This window comes from Natator depressus, chromosome 7 (assembly GCF_965152275.1).
Source record: "Natator depressus isolate rNatDep1 chromosome 7, rNatDep2.hap1, whole genome shotgun sequence".
NCBI classification, from domain to species: Eukaryota; Metazoa; Chordata; order Testudines; family Cheloniidae; genus Natator; species Natator depressus.
Window position 1 is genome coordinate 4,586,998 of NC_134240.1, and position 17,302 is coordinate 4,604,299.

The window sequence follows — 17,302 nt, forward strand, 5'->3', positions numbered from 1 at the left end:
TATTTACATCCACCCGTGCTTTAGGTATTCATAGAGGCTGAATGCCTGTTTATTGGACCAGCATCTTTTGGTGAGAGAGAGAAATAAGCTTTCATCTTCAGGTCAAGAGCTCTGTGAAGGTCGAAAGCCTGTCTCCTCCACCAACCGACAGTCCAATGAAAGATGCTCCTCATTCCCTTGTCTCTCTGATAGCCTGGGACTGACACAGCTAGAAGTACACTGCCAGCGACATAAACGTACGTGTTAGGCTTCATTCAGCTTTCTCCATCCCAGCATTTTGAGTCTGATTAGACTGTGTGAGGGATCGAAGGGGAAACACTACTAAATTTGCCGGTAAAACTTTGATTCTAAGGAGCTTTCCATCAGGGCATCATGTTTTAACGTCAATTAAGAGGTTGATCATGCAACATGCACTCTTAATTCCGACCAGATTTTTTGAGCACTGTGAAGGAAGGTTAAAGTACAACTGGAGGCCCTTGATCAGTGTTAGGAAAGGCCAATTGCCATGTAACCATCGGAACAACTGCAACCACTTTTAAGAACAAACCATCTGCTAGCCCCCAAACAATGGATCACAAGGTGGTGTGTGCAAGTAAAAGCAGGACTAACTGCCAAGGTGATGCTGGGAACTCCTAAGGTGAGACTCATAAAAGTATTCAGGTCCCCAACTCCCACTGAAATCAACGGAACTTGGGCACCTAAATACCTTTGTGAATTTCCACCCGTTACCTGGGGAAGATAGAGTATGGTCCTGGTCTGGAACGGGTCCTTATTAATGTCTTCCTCACCTTGATCTTTGAAGTGAAGTAGAAAACAATCTACTTAAATCAATAAACTGTAGAAACACCCTCATGGAAACCCCCCCCAAACCGTGTTTATTCTGGAAGGGGGCGGGGGAAGGGACTCTTAGATCTTAGCTTGTCATTTTTTTCTAAGGCAGACATAAAACGACTCCATAGTTTATTCTCAGGACATCTGAATAGTCATTTATTGAAAAGCCACAGTTCCCACACTTTTACAACTGTTGGCTTATAAAAGGCCAAAGCAAAATGGATCCACTATTTTACACAGCTTCTGGAGGGGGAAATCAGGTACATGCAGTTACTGGTCAAAATGCAATGTACATGACATATAGATAAAAACATTGTGAAACAAAGGAATTTAAGTTATGGTAACAGTCTACTGGAATAAAAGTTCCTATATTATTATAAACACTTTTTTATAATCTAAGATTGTAAGTAAAGTCGCCTTTTTACATACACAGATACTTGAAACAAACAAGATGTAACATTTAGAGGGGCAAATGGTGACATAAAACAACTGCTTTGGACTGTTCCATGGCATGGATATATCCATTATGCCAGGATTTACCTGTTGTGGCAATCAGAATTACTAATCCATTGGTACATACACTCTCTGGAGTTAACTGTATCTTTAAGGAGAAGCACATGGTTTATTAACTGGGATGCAGAATGATTCAAACAACTGGATTTTTAAAAAATGAACAGAGAACAAAAAACTCATTTGTAACAGCCTCACGTTTCTTTTAAAAACAAAGCTGTTTTTATTAATTTTAAGCAGCTGGCATCCACAGAAGAGAAACAAAGAAATGAAAGTACTTGATTCACTCATCTTCACAACAATTTACCATCAATGTATATACAGTACATTAATGAAGCATTGTTTAAACTTTAATTATAACAGGGACACACCTAGCATGTATTCTATGTAGTTTTCCATTAACAGTATTAAACAATGGTGCTCCATATTGCTTATGAACATATAGATATGAAATTAGGAAACCAATGAATCAAACAGAGGTGCTAATCTTATTACCACACAGCTAAAATGGCAATTGTATTGGTAAAATTCTCATGGGTATTTAGAGCGGACAGAAAAATTCCTAATGTGGCTAACTGAACAATAGACTAGGTACATGCACTGGCGAAGAAGCCACCACCACGTGGGCCTCTAGACCAGAATTATCTAATCATCCTCTTCATCTTCTTCATCACTGTCCTTCATTGTGATTCCCTGTAGACCTCCGCCTTCACTAACTGATGCTGTGGCTTCTTCTACAGTCAGCCGGTTTCGCACGGTGTCATAGGTTTTGCTGTTTAGGGTGGAGTCCAGCACTCCTTGCAATCGGAAATCTCTATAGGTTTTCTAGGATGGAAGTGACGTGTTGGGAGGGAGAGACAAACAGCACAAAGTCAAGTTTAATTCCCCAAACACAAATTTCTCATGCTTCATTTTAAGAGGCATCAAACAAAGGGCCTGGTCCTGCATCACTGGGCCATTGACGTCAATGGACATACTCCACTGACATCACGGACAGGAAGGGCATTTGACATGGCGGAGGCAATGCAGCGATGCCTTGCAGTGGGTGTAACTGTAACTTGTGCCCCCTTTATACTGACAGAGAAATAGGAAGTGGCCTTTGTGCAAATGAGACTCTGGCCACTTTTGGCCACTTCAACGGGAGTTTTGCCTGAGTAAGGATTTCAGGATCGGGTGCCCACTGTGTTAATGATGCACAAGCTGCAAAGTAAATTGGGATGTATCCTGTTTCCCTTGGCAATGTATTGCTGCAATACGTAGTTATTTTTCCTCATAAAATAAAAACCCCGTATCAGATAGAGACATGGTTACATGGCTCCAAAACTCTACTCCAGTGAAATGAAAATATTTTAAAATAAATACTTCTATCTACAAAATTCAAATCTTGTTGACAAGTATGTCCTGCACATTAGAGACACTGAATATATATGTCAAAAACAAACACACTGTGCATACGTGTATATGTTTATATCTTCCCCTCCTTCCACCGTCTGCAGCTATTGGTAAGTTACAGAAGTTTCCTGGGTAGTTAAGAATTAAAATTAACCTCTTTGTATCTGAATTTAGGTTTAGAGCCTTCTTGATTGATCTCTGTGAGATAAGACTCCGGCAGTAATACCACTAATTTAATAACACACTATAAACCAGGAGCTGGGTGAGGTAGTTACTTGTGGACAAGAACATGCTCAAATTAGTTCTAGCAGCTACCCAAAGCAATATTGGCTTTAAAAGAAAATAAACCCAGAAAAAAAAAATCCTCAGCGAATTAACAAATAGAGATTATTTGCTGGTGCCTATTGCTCCAATCTATGAAAAGTACATTTAGTACATTTCAGTTGTAATTTCGTTATCCTTTGATTTGTTCTTGGTGTAGAGGAAAAGACAAAACATTTTAAACCACTAGGCCAAAAAGCATCAGATAGAACCTAAAATGATCAAAAAACATATTTACCCCCTTCTGTGATCTTATTTCACGTAAACCACTGTGATTTCACACTGAAATAATTATCATTAGTCCAAGACACGCACGCATGCACAGGAAAAAAATGCCACTTTCAGGGTATGTTATCTCACGTTTGTGATCCCTTATTGCTGATTGTATACACCCATTGTAAAAGAAACTAATTCAGTTAACTATGAGAACAATCATGATTTGCATTCTGACAATAAGCACAAGACATACTTACAGATTTTGGGGAGTAAATATTTCCCTTCAACCAAATGTTGGAATTTTTTAAAATTAAACCCCAAGTTAAAATGGATTAATTGGTGGGATCAACATGTTTGCACATAAAAAACTCAATTTTTGGAATGTTTATTGTACAATTAGGGTTAAATGTCAATAATATATTTTCCCCCTTGCAGTGTAAATAACTACTTTATAATTGTGCAAAGTATTTTTCTAATCTGTATCTGTCTCAAATTCCCTTTGATTAATTTTTGTACTTACAGTATCCTCATATGCACCTAATATAAACTGTTCTAATTAATGATTTACTTGCTTGGCTGCAGAATACATTTCCTCTAAGAAAACCTACCACACACAGTGCTTCGAATGCTAAGATGTTTGCAAAGTCACATAAAAATTATTACCTTTACCATCCTAATAAGAGTTTTCAGTTGGTAAATGTGAAGCTGCAGGTCCATGCGGTCTGTTAACCAGGTGCAAATGACATTCATGGAGCTGGTATACCATTGCTGCAAGAGAGACAAGAGTTCTCCAGCAAACACATCCCATGAGTATCATGAATAAACACAATCTGCGAACAGGCATATACAATCAGGACTGACCTTTTCTATTTGCCAACCTGTTAAATGACTATGACAGGATTACTAGGGAATTTTTTTAAAAGCAGAATTTCAATGAATGAGCATTTCTTTTTCCTAATCAGATTCTCCCCCCCTCACTCCCAAAAAGGGATTATTAAATAAAACATGCACCCCAGGACTACAGACTTTTAGCACAACTCATCCATCCACAATCGCCTCAACAAGGAACATCTCTGGATGGTAACGGAGAGCAACAGCATGGCTGGCTTTTCCACAGGAAGGGTGGGCAGTACCACCTTTGCCAATGATTTGATTTGCCAGCCAGGATGCCAGTTTTACCCCAATGCTTTTCTTACAGCTGTTCCACCATGACCCTGCCACTAACCACATCAAACCCAGTGATTTCTTTGCCACTTACCTTCTTTGAAATTTCACACCCAATCAGCTGTAGGAGGTCTCTGATTCCTTAAAAGGAGCAGACTGTATGTACTGGGGGATTCTAATACAACCTGATCATATCAGTACATGGTAACTGCAGGGCTAGGATACCCTGTCATAAGAGCATACAGCACTGGCTGCCCTGTCTGCTCCAGTCTCAACAATGCTAAAGATGGAAAAGCAGATAGCAAAAACAGCTAATTTCAAGATGTTGAAATTATAGCTCCCCTCAAGGGGCTGAACTTTTGCTTCTCGTCTGTGAAACATGCTCGCAGCTGTCACGGCAGACTGCCGCCCCTGCAGAGCAAGAAGTCTCTGGTGGGCTGTGGGGTTAGAACACTGCTCTGATATTCATCCATCTCACTCGGAGACATAGGACTGAGCAACGCTCCCAAACGGCAGGATAAAAAGGGGGAAAAAAATCAAATCTTAAAATGTCACCAGTTTTCATTCCACTTTGTATTATCAAAAGAACAATTGAAACTGAATTCAGAAGTTACTTGTGCAGAGAGATGTGCACACACAACTTCTCTCTCTCACACACAGGATGTGCACACATCACGCCTGCACTATGACTTTTCACGTGTGCCAATACATGCACCAGAGACGAGTGGAAATTTGAACAAGTGCTAGTTAAAAATGCTTTTAATGCTCTCCCCTCCCCACTCCAACCCTCCCTAAGACAGGGTGTCTGTTAGACACTCACATCTTTTGTCAATGTGACTTCAAACTTGGGCTGACATTTCTATTTCCCTTGTAAAGCAGAACGAGGCAGTTCTGTTCTTCGATTATGTCCCCATTAGTGAAACTCTCTTTTTTAGCCCTCTTTGGAAATCATCCTTTGAGGTTTGCTGTTCTCCCAGCCAGACCTCTAAGTTCATCAGACACTCACAAAAACAACCCCTTCCCCCAAAAGGTTAATTGCAAAGGGAAAAAAATGAAAATTGACCAGGGCACTGATGCCTGATTCCCCCCTCTGTCCCACCAGCTTTACGCTAGAGATCCTCTGTTGAATTCAATGCAGTTACTCTGGTGTAAAACTAGGGTAAAAAAGCACAGGGTCAGGCCCATGTTAGTATAACTTGCACATTTCAGCACTAACAAAATTCCCTCTTTAATATTAATGGATCTGGCTGGGTTGGGTTTTGCAGATCTGTACTCCGGCCAAACAGCAGGCAATCGAGACACGTCATAGCCACAGAGGGCGCTAGAGGCAAGAAGTGTGGAGTCTAACCTGGTGCCTCATTCTGACTGCCCACTCCAGACTTTGCTACCAGTCATGGGACCCCCGTTCCTCCTTATGCCTAGGGCAATGGAAACCTGTGGCCTCTCCTATGAATTTTCCCTCTGCAGGGGAATGTGTCCTCATGGAAGAAACAGGGGACAGCGAGAAGTGAAACCCCCTCAACTTGTTTCTCTCAGGGATATATGCACATGCCCCATGCTTCTCCCTCTCACCACCCAGCTCCTATTGGTGCCTGGTGAAGATGGCTGCTGGAGGTACTGTGCATTCAAAGGCTTCCCTGACCATAACTGCCCCCGAATACACCTTTAAATGGGTCTCTTGCACTACATTTCCCTGTGTTGATGGGACAACTTCCCTCATCTAGCTCCTCCTCACCTACTTATTGAGGTTCTTTCCTGGGCACCCTTCACCATGGCATCTGGGTGTCCCTCTCCAGCCTCGCAGGGATCAGTACAGACCAGTCATTGATTTCCTAAAACAGGGAGCCACAGAACTTCCCCGGCTCCCGAATCTGCAGAGGCTCTCTGAGGTAGCTGAGAAAGGGCTCAAGAGGTCCTGTAGTCAGACCACTCCCTATTCATTGTACCCTGGCCCGGCGTCCACTCCTTTTCCCAACTCAAGGGGAAGTTTTCTGTCCAAAGTCAATTGTAACCTTGCTCCAGCTCTGCCTCTGTAGGATGTTTCCATTCTCCCTAGGGCCTTTGGGCGCAGGGCAGCTTTTCCACATTTATAATTTGGTTTCTGCTTCCCAACTTAACTTGCATCCCCTGGTTTAACCCATTCGATCAGTTTTGTTTCCTGTAACCCTTCAGCCTAACCAGGGTCAAGTGTTTTGTAGGCATCACAGCAGAGGTGTGTTTTAAGACTGCTGTCAGGCTGACCTGTAATTAACATGCCAATTAGCAGCAATCTCCAATGAGGGCTGAGCAGAACTCGGTGAAGATGTACTTGAAAGAATGCAAAGGGCCTGTTTTTTGTTTTGAACTTTTTATAATTAAAACATCTTCTTTCCTGGATAGGCTCCGAGACACGGCTCAGCAGCATGCTGACAAAGTGACAGCCTCATTCAGCCAATTAAACCCAGAGAGAACCAGGTAGTTCAAATCCCGGTGTCCTATGTTCATTATACTGCACTTAAATACTGTCTAGTGATCTGGGAAACATTAACCTCTGTGTGTTGGGAACCCAGAAAATGAATACCTTATAACATTCATTTGGCTGATTAAATGAAAGGCTTCCAGTATCCCCACATTTACCCTCGCTAGCTAGTCTGACAGGATCCTATGATCTCACTGAAGTAGCTAAGAGAGGCATCTCTTCCCACTTTCACTCTCTACCATACCCACTCCCTCTACTGTCTAGCCCCAACTCCAGGATCTCCTTGGATGACAGATTTAGCTGCTTTTCAGAGAGACATTTAGCCTCTTCTGTTTGAAAAAGCAGGTAGCAAGCCAACCTGCCGTGTGCTAATTGTTTGTATTGACTGTTTTCTATGGAAGAAACCAGAGGTTTCCTGCACAGGCTCATTGTGTGGTGCCTAGAAGCTGTGAGAGATTAGTAGTAAGGCTCCTTGCCAGGGGCGATCTACGGCTGGGACCCCTTCCCACATTCCTAGTACGTTCCTGGGTGCAGGCTGCCTCACAACACACACCAGAAGGAGCACACGATCGGCACATTGTCTGACTCACCCCCGGGAGTCCGTTTGGACCCAGCAGACCAGGCTAAAGGTGGTGCGAAGGAGCTACCTGGCCTAGGGCACCGGGTTCATTTTAATTTGTTCCTTTACTATCGCTAGGAGAACAAGTGGGTGAGCCATGGCGTGGCTGGTTAGAGCTACGGACTGTAAAACACTGGGACTAGGCAGCCCTTCTGCGGAGTCTTTCGACTGAGTTCAAAGGTCTCCTGGATCATGCCCTCTATTGGCAGGTGGGGAGTCAAATCCCTTTGCTTTGCTTTAGAAAGTGATTTTCTTGATTAAAAAAACTGGACCAAAGTTTCCAGGTCAAGGTGCCAGGTTTCCTCGCAGAACATGTGACTGACTATAGACTGAGAGCAAGGCCTGCTGGGAAGGAGAAGCAGGAAATAAGAGGCAGGTCCCTGCCTTTCACTGGGGACAGAAACACAGAGGGAGCTGTAGTCTGCTGGTTGGGCTCCCCAGTGTGAAGGGGACTATAGTCTGAGTGGGACCTGCAGTGGGGTTTCCAGCTGAAAGAGAATGGGGAAATGAGCCAGTGGAGGGGCTGGGAAAGCAGGTGAGCCAGGGTACGAGGAAGGCTGGGGGAAGAGTGAAGTGCAAAGCTGAGGATGGAGTGAACAGGGCTGGAGCATGGGACAGAGGTGGTCCACGTTTCCCAGACCCTCCCTTTCACCACCTAGAGTGGGTGTGGCTAAAGCCCTGCAATCACAGGAGTGACTGTGGGCATCCCTACCCTGGAGAAAGGGCAGTGGCCCAGGCAGGGGAAAGGACTTTATGGCTCCTGCCCTCTCCAGGGGAGAAGATTTAGTAGTGGTTCTCCCAGGTGAGCCTACCTCAAGCAGCGTTATCTGTTGGTAGGGTACGTGACTATCCCAGGGATCAGCTGGGAATGACATCACAGGCAGGGTGCAGCTGTCCATAGCTCCATCTCCTGCCCAAATTCCATTGTATAGCCAGACAGACGGGCATCCGTGGGCATCTAGGAGACAAGTCCAGGGGCTCTACACGCACAAGGCTCCCATCCCCTCCACCGATGGGGATGAGCTGCACACTCCCATGGGACAGAGCCGAAATCCAGGGCTGACGTTGCCTGACAAAGAACTGCTCCAGAACACAGAGACGCTTTGCGCTTAGCTTTACAAACTTCTTGTTCACAAAGGGTGGGGATAAAGGAACAGAAGATCGGCCAGTGAAAAGACAGGGGAGTTATTTTTTCACTCGGTGTCTATATTGTACGCAACCTGGGGAGGAGATTACTGATAGTGGAGGGTGCTTTAAACTAGCAGACAAAGAGCTACCAAGATCCAATGACTGGGAGCTGAAGCTAGACCAATTCTGACTGGAAATAAGACACACCTTTTTCACAGGGAGGGTAATTAACCATTGGAGCAACTTACCTAAGGGTGTGGTGGAGTCTTTGTCAATTGGAGTCTACATCAGACTGGATGTCTTTTTCCAGACGCTATGCTGTAGCTTGGTCAGAATTTATGGGCTTGATGGGGAATGCCTAGGGGAAATCCTCTGGCCTGTGCTATGCAGCGGATCAGACTGGATGATCACAATGATGCCTCAGGCCTTAAAATGGATGGGTGAGCTTCTGATTCTCTAAGAAGCGCAGCACAGGTCTCCCAGCCCGAGGGAATGGAGGCTATGGCGCACGAAGCCACTTTTGTGCCCTTGTAATCCTGGGCTACGCCAAGGGCTGCTTCAAACAACTCTGGGATCTCCCTGGCTGTGCTACGGACCGCTGTGCTGCCAGGCACCAGCGCACCCCTCCTGCCCTCAGTCCCATTCCCTGCATGTGTCCTAGGCCAGGGCTTGGAAGGGGTCCTCAGAAGGCAACTTTATGGCCGTCTTCCACAGCGCTTGCAGCAGAGCTATTCTCCCCCAGCACAACCGGGTCCGCTTTATGCCACTCCAGCCCTTTTGTCAGGCATACAGTGGCCAGAGAGGGGTGAGGGCCTCATTCTATGAATCTATGCTAATTTTGTCGTTTCTCTGATAGACAGGGAATGTCTGCTCAGGATTCAACCCCATGCCCCAAAATATGAAACTGTAAAGAAACTTAAAAGAAGAAGGTGGTTTCATTTCTTCAAATGGCTCATGCCCTTGGTTCAAGTGAGCCATGACCTCTGGCTGCCATCACCCACTCCTGACCCTGCGCGCCAGAAAATATCAATCCCCTCCTTTAAATGCCTCCTTAAAGGCTCATTTCTTTGAGTTAGGCTTCCATCCCTGCCCTGTTTGGAGACTATCCCCAAGTTTTACTAACTTATTAAAAACAACACCCAGAGAGCAGATGAGCATGCAGCATTAAGAACATCTTATGATCTTCCACCACTGTATCTCATTCTTTCCATACACAATCCACCTTCCTTTGTTTATTGCCACCTCTTGCGTTAAGTCTAAATCAGTGGTGAGTCTCTTGGGGGCAAGGAACAGTCTTTATATTTGTCTGTAATGTAGCGTGCAAGCCTTTGTGTGTCTAACTATTCAATAAAAACAACAACCTCAGCCTTGAAAGGACAGAACTTCCACAGTATCAGCTGAAACAAAGAGCTAGACCAACCAAGATGGCAGCCCCCAGAAGGACCAAATTAACTTGCTAGGTTCCCAGCAAGGCGCAGAACCATAAGAACGCTGAAGGTGAATTCATGGCCTATCCAATCTTTAAAAAACAAAAACACCTATCAGTTATTTACTCACCAAACTAATTATCATTACAGTCCATGCAATATAATCACCACAAAATACCAGTGACTTCCAACGCTCTTCTAACAGGGTTGGCAGTTTTGCTGTTGAGTTTGCCAACCTACATTTGATCCCCCTCTTTCCATCAGCATTTCATGTGAGTCTTTGGAAACATAAAGCAAATGAAGCTAAATTATCTACGAAAGACAATGCATTCAAACACTCAGGACACTGGGGAAGTTCAAACTGGACCCTGACCCAGGATCCAAATGCTGTCCCCCTCTCCTCCCATGGGTAGAAAAGCATTTGCTAATAAAACATCAACCATGCAGATCTTTAAAACATAAGACTACATGTCATGTGCATTTCTTAAATGCATTACAATGATCTGTTCACCAAGGCTAAGCAATCAACTTCACAAGAATTTCAATACTGTAAGTTATAAATGAGATACAATTCAAGACATATCCGTTAATACATTTATCCTGATTTTAAAAAAAATCACATCTATCAATTTTTTTAGATTTAATATAGCATTCTTCAATTGCCGCATCTAAGCTTTGCATATGCATAAAAACAGAGTAAGCTATAAGTGAAATAGATACTGAAACAATCACTAGAGACAATGTGTTATTAGAAGGAAGACGATTTCTGATTTCATGGCTAACACAAAGATGTTAACATTTCCACATGACTATATATATATTTTTTACAACTAATCTCACCCTGCCAAACAGAAATGTGATCTTAGACACAAGAGACAAAGTCCTGTTGCGATATGAAATAAATAGTTTCTTCTGCCGGTTCAGTTGTTGTACATAATAAAAATCCTTCAAAAATTATAGCAACCTTTTCTCAGAGCATTTCATACACAATCATAACAAATTATGTTTATTATTATGTGTTTATGCTCACAGAACCCATCGGGTGGGAGGTAACTCAGCGGAACCTGGATAACACTGCTCAAGTAATGCTTTTGTTTGCTTATTGAAATCTACACAGAACAATTACGCTCCTAACACCCAGGCATATTTCTAAAATGCATTAAAAGGATCTGTTTACCAAGGCTAAGCCATCAATTATGCAACACTGACTTCCTAACGTAAGGCTGCTTAATCGCAGCATCGCACTGTTGGCGTCTCGCTATTATGAATATATTTATATTTGGCTTTGCCGTAAACAACCCATCTGATACTTTGACACTGGGCATCCAAGCTTTTCCTTGCCCAATCAGGCCAAGAATACTATCCCCCAGTGGGGCTCTTCCCTTTCATAAGTTGCTCGCTCAAGCAAAACTCCCACTGAGTCAGATCCTGGAGTCCCGACTTTGTTTCGGCTCAGACCTTGCCCATTTCAGTGGCCGTTTTACCTCAGCGAGGCATGAATTAAAAACTAAGTTCTTTCCCCAGCAACAATTTCAGGAACAGCCCCACTGGCAGTAACTGGACACTGCAGTTGGCAGCTTCAGGAAGCACCCGAAGGATTCCAGTTGCTCTTGCAGTCTACCATTATCCAGCCCCCTTTCTTTCACAGCAGCCCTGACTGCACCTCTTGCCAGGGAAGGAGTAGGCAGATTCTGAATCTCCGGAAGGGACCCGGTAGAGGGTGCTGAAGCATGACCTCTGGCAGGCTTTGACCGTTACCGTGACAACCTCCCCGCCAGCCTGAGCACTAGGTTTAATGCCTGGAAGAGGAGAGTTTTGAGGCTGAGCTATGGAGCTGTTGAAAAAGCAGGCTTGTCTCTGAATATATAAATGGCAAAAATTGATATGAATAAATCTGCAAGTAACACACAGGCGGCGGCACGTTTTATCAAAAGCCGCGCTGGGTTCCTGTGCGTTTGGGGAGGTGGTGTCGTTACACACACACAAGAACATCTGCAAACTCCCGTTGTCTTCCGTGCGGTCTGAATGGAAGCATGACCTCCTGTTCCTTGCCATGAACCTGGAGTTCACACTCATATTTTACATGTTACAGGAAGCCACAGTTCACCCCAGGGGTGCTGCCAAGAGACTCTCATAAGCCAGATGCAGCACTGCTTTTTAATGCACCTGAAGGAGTTGTATTCTTCATTCAAAAGCTCACATACTGGTAGCTTAAGGTCATTTCAGCTTTTGTAAAGGGGAGGACAAAACCAGGAATGCTTATGGGGCTGGGCTGTCAGCAGGGTAGCAGGGGGATTACAAGAAACCGGTGACTCTGCCTCTTTCTGCCTTTGCGGGTAGTTTTTGTGTGTGAACAAGTGCCACACAACAGATTGCGGCTGGTGTAAAGGCCTGGGACTGTGCAAGAGCACCCCGCTGAGCCTCAGCTGTGCTTGCAATTAGCAATAGGCATGGAATGATTATTGTTGTGGTGGCTGATGGCAATCTGAAGTGACAAGTTTTATGGGGGAAGTTGCAGCAGGGATGTGCGGCAAGTTTTTGCAAACCATTAATCGGAGGCTTCAGCATGGTTTAGTCAAAGCTAGTTTGTGTCATTCAAAACGTCTTACAAGGATGCTGAAAGAATATTTTCTGCTCTCAGTGTCTCGGAATGGAGGTTTTCTAGGTCAGGGAATCTTTACTGCCCTATTTAGTGTCAAAACTACCCATTTGCCTCACATTAGCAGAAAGCTTGTAGTTAAGGGCTACAGATTAAGCATACAAAATTACTCAGCAGGTGACTGCTGGGGGGGATTTGGGGGTTGAGAAGTCTTTAAAACTGACTACAAGACATTATATACTTCTGACAAAAGAACAGAGTAATCCTACCTGCTTGCTTTAACCACTGTTGTTTGTCCTTTATTATGTGCTTTAATGCTCAGGAGAGCAAAATTACTGGTGATACGACTCAATTACCATAGTAACTCTCACCTATGACCCCTGATTTCAGTCCTTGCTTTCCAACCAGAACCAATCCAAGCAATTCAAATCTGTTTAGAACTGTGACATACCAGGGCCTGGAAAACGCTGAACACAGGCTGCCCCTTCTTTTTGTCTGCCACATGAACTTGTTTTGAAACGCTGACAGGAGGCTGCTGAGCGAGCCTTTGAATTCAAGGTGTTCCGAAGGTAACGGATTCTGCATCGGGAGGCTGCCTCCGCGACACCCAGCATAAAAGCAACACAAAATAAGGAGGCCGCGCACCTGGGCACACAAGAGGAGTGTGCTCATGTCTGGCCATGGGTTTTGTTGCTAACCCAACATGGGAATTTGCTGGGAAACAGCAGCCCCCTCCCAAATAGTTTGGTATCTTTTCTCTGATCGGCCATACACTCGTGCCTATTCTCCACTCACTGAGACAGGTCCTCCACTCAAGTCAACGGAGCTATACTGATTTACACCAGCTGAGGATCTGACCCCATATAAGAATGTAAATTGGATCCGGATATCAGCAAATGTATGGAGGGAGAAGAGATGGTCAAATTCTACCTTTAAGGCTGTCACAATGGTTCAGGGAAGCTACATTTCATTTTCCCCTTATGAGGGAACGTACATCTGCAGCCCTGGATAACTCCCAAACCTGTTTTTTGGTAATCAAGTCTGCACACGATTGAGAACTTACTTGGTATGCACATTACTTTGCTACACGAGTCTACAACAATCCACAAGTTGTTCTTTCATGCCACACCTATCTAGCCATGCAGCATACGAATCGGAGCCTTTAACCTGGAGTATGTAAACTTGGTGTGCAAATCTGCGCTAAACTCAGATGCACACACACCTAAATTCTGAAGACCAGGTCCTTTAAAACCAATTATATAAGAACATTTATCGTTAAGAATACTAAGATAGGGACTGCAAAACCTCATGCTTCAGGCCATCAATTGATCGCTATAGGGGTAAGGAAAGATTTTGCACCCCACCACCATAGACACTAATGCCAGGTGCATTATGGAAGGTTCTCACTATCTTCTGAAACATCAGGCACATGATATTGTCAGAGGCAGGATACAGTATTTGATGCTGCGAGCTAACCTGGCTCATCCTCTGCATTCAGCTTATTGCACAAGAGAATACTGGAAATGTCGACATTGAGAATGGCACAAGAGTGAAGCCACTTCTGGCCGTCTGGGGTCCCCTGAGCTTCACGGGTTTCCCCTCAAACTTGCTTCATTACCCTGCCCTCAAGTCCCTGTACAGTTCCTCTGGGTACAGGTTCTTGTGGACACTCTCAGTGTTCCTTCTCAGTCCCCTAAGCGGGGCTTGCTGAGCAGCAACATGGCTTTTCCCTGCCCACTGTGACAGGGCATGCTGGCTCCATATTGTTTTGCAGACCCACCAGCCCAGATGTGACGGACTGAGCTGTGGTCTCACACTGAGTGTTGTGCATGGCAGCACACTGTGCTACCGCTAGACAGCTGAACTGGCTCTCCTACTTCAACAGGAGACAAGTGACAACTCACAGTGTATTCTGGGAATGACATAATGTCATAACTTTGCAAAGGTGACTGATCCAAATGGTAACTGCCCAGTGCATGACTGATGCATCTTTCACACCTTTATCTTTGTAGAAAAGTGTCACATGCCAAATCATGTGACTTCCTGTGCATAACTTCACCAAAGCAAAATTTACCGAGTAACCTTTAAAACCCAAGGTGTGCACCTCAGTAGCAGAGTGAGTCTGCACTACCTTCACCCTTGCCTAGTCATTTACACCTATGCAAATTGGATGTAGAACGTTACCAGTGGTAGAGGTGGGGTTTACACTGGTTTTGCCCAGGTGTAGATGATGATAAGTGTGAGTGGGTGGAAAATCAGGAACATTACATTTCACACATGCTCATTTTAAAAAAGTTCAGTTCTGGGCTAGCCCATTGGCGCAGTTGGTATCCAGGGCACTACCATGCAAGAGATCTGGGTTTGACGGCAACCCATGGGGTCAGATCTTTGGCCCTGCTCTGTCCTGACGCTGCTCTAAGTTGCAACAGGGTGCAAAACTGGATCGGAGGGGCCTCCCCCTCCCCACGTCCTGCGCTGAACAGAGCTTAGCCACACCAGCAGATCTAGCCCTTGCTCTAAGCTGAGGCTACAGCATTATGGGAACAACTGTCTTATTTTCTGCGGAAGTGTAACTACTCACCGCTGGGGCGCCTCCTTGTGGTGCACCAGGGGATTAGCTCTCAACCAGTCAGATGCGCCCTCCTTTGGTTGCACGTCCCCTGGGCTGTCTCCCTCTCTCTGACTTGATCGGTCCCCTTTCGTGTCTGGGCCTTCCAGCCAGGTCATTATAGTTTTCCTCTTCTGGGGACTCAAAGTCCTTCTGGACAAAGTGTCTCAAGCAGCCTTCCGCTCCAATGCCCAGACTGTGCCACTTTCCCAGGGGACGGTAGGGGAATCCTAGGCACCACAGTGAAGGGCACATTAGAAGTGCCTAGACGAGAGAGATTAAGACTGCAGCTAAGTTGCGGAGTAGGATGGTGGCATAGACTGGTGTGGATGAAAAGAGCTGCTGGCCCACAAGATGCATGAATTTAACAATAATCCTCCAGCGTCAATTAGAAGATGGGAACAGAGAATCTTCTGCCACAAAAAGAGAAACTTCTCTGCCCTGCTGAGACCTACCCACACATTAGTGCCCCTCCCACTAGATCAGGGGTCGGCAACCTATGGCATGTGTGCCAAAGGCGGCATGCGAGCGGATTTTCAGTGGCACTCACACTGCCCGGGTCCTGGCCACTGGTCCGGGGGGCTCTGCATTTTAATTTAATTTTAAACGAAGCTTCTTAACCATTTTAAAAACCGTACTTTTTTACTTTTACATACAACAATAGTTCAGTTATATATTATAGACTTATAGAAAGAGACCTTCTAAAATCGTTAAAATGTTTTACCGGCATGTGAAACCTTAAATTAGAGTGAATAAATGAAGACTTGGCACACCACTTCTGAAAGGCTGCTGACCCCTGACCTTGATCATAAACTTTCCTTCCAGTTTCTCAGCGAAAACCATATTTTGCTATTATTATTGCAGGCTGCCATGCTTGCAGACCTTCCCCCCTCCCAACCCCCGCCCCCCCCCCCGACTTCATTAGGAAGCTGATCTCTGAGTAACTCTTCTGCAGAAGATTTACCACCAGTAAGATTACCCTTCTGAGCCAGGAAACCTGTCTGTGTAACCAGGCACACGTAGGGATGACTCCTCCAGCCAGTGTAAATCGATGAAGCTCCATGTGTTTGTACAGCACCTAACGTAATGGTGTCTTGGCCCATGACTGGGGTTCCCAGCAATGCAAACAATGAAGTCAGTGGCCTAGGATGATTTACACCTGCTGAGGATCTGGCCTGCAGTCTTCACTCTCGTCGGCAGAGACCCAGGTTCAGAGAGCTGAATGTCGGAATATTTTTGGATTTTTCAGGGAGCAATCCAAGAAGTCAGTGAGAAGTTACCAGGTTACAGATCCCAAAATTAGTTAAACAGAAAATTAATGATGAGTTAAAGTTGTAAGCATTGATCAGCTAGTCTTACAATTAATGCTTCCAATAAAAAAGCTCCCCCTTTTATAGGGCAGAATAAGAAATTAAACACTTGTGGGTTCATTCTAAAGAATGAATGAAATTGAATAAGCTACCTAGTACTTGAGATTCACAGTGAGTGCTTGAATAGAGCGAACCTCCTAAGTTGAATGGATTGCCTTTTGGGACCAATTTGCCTCTTTTCACTCTTTATTCTTCCTTTTTTGCTGACAGATGTACAAAGGCGGAACTGTGCCGTGCAGCTTATCTACATGCACCCACAGCAGCTGTCACTTTTGTCGAGCAAGTTAATCAAGCAAATGCCACCATATCCCACTTTCTATAAGGAACAACATGTTATAGACAGTAGTCTTGGGAGAGAGAGAGAGGGAGAGAGACTTTATTTTAACTTTGATTAGCTCAATTTTTTTCCCGTCTCTGTGTGTGTGTGTGTGTGTGTGTGTGTGTGTGTGTGCGTTTTCAACAAACTGCACAAGCCAACACTTTTGTCTTCACTCAGTACAAATATTTAATATTATTTTAAGTGTAATTTGCACTATTGGGAAGACTGGCCAGTTTTAATTAAATTTAAAGGATTTAGGGACATGGTTAAAGAGAAATGGAAGCTTTTTGTGTGTGCTACTGCTTGTTGATAATAATATATTGATTGTCAATCTCTAAGC

The 17,302-nt window shown here is 44.5% G+C and overlaps 1 protein-coding gene across 14 annotated transcripts in view; it reads right to left on the bottom strand.

Moving 5' to 3' along the window:
- Positions 1–1,002: 1,002 nt before the first annotated feature.
- The window catches only part of CADPS (calcium dependent secretion activator), a 374,509-nt gene continuing 358,209 nt past the window's right edge, over positions 1,003–17,302 (bottom strand). For 2 of the 14 annotated variants that reach the window (XM_074957385.1, XM_074957384.1), the window contains 2 exons: positions 3,934–4,038; positions 1,009–2,166 (listed from right to left, as the gene is read on the bottom strand). In XM_074957385.1, coding sequence (XP_074813486.1) covers positions 1,987–2,166; positions 3,934–4,038 — 285 coding nt within the window. In that variant the 3' untranslated portion in view covers positions 1,009–1,986. Of the gene's footprint in view, positions 2,167–3,933; positions 4,039–17,302 lie in introns of all 14 variants that reach the window. The other 12 variants (XM_074957387.1, XM_074957386.1, XM_074957375.1 and 9 more) reach the window with 8 other exon arrangements.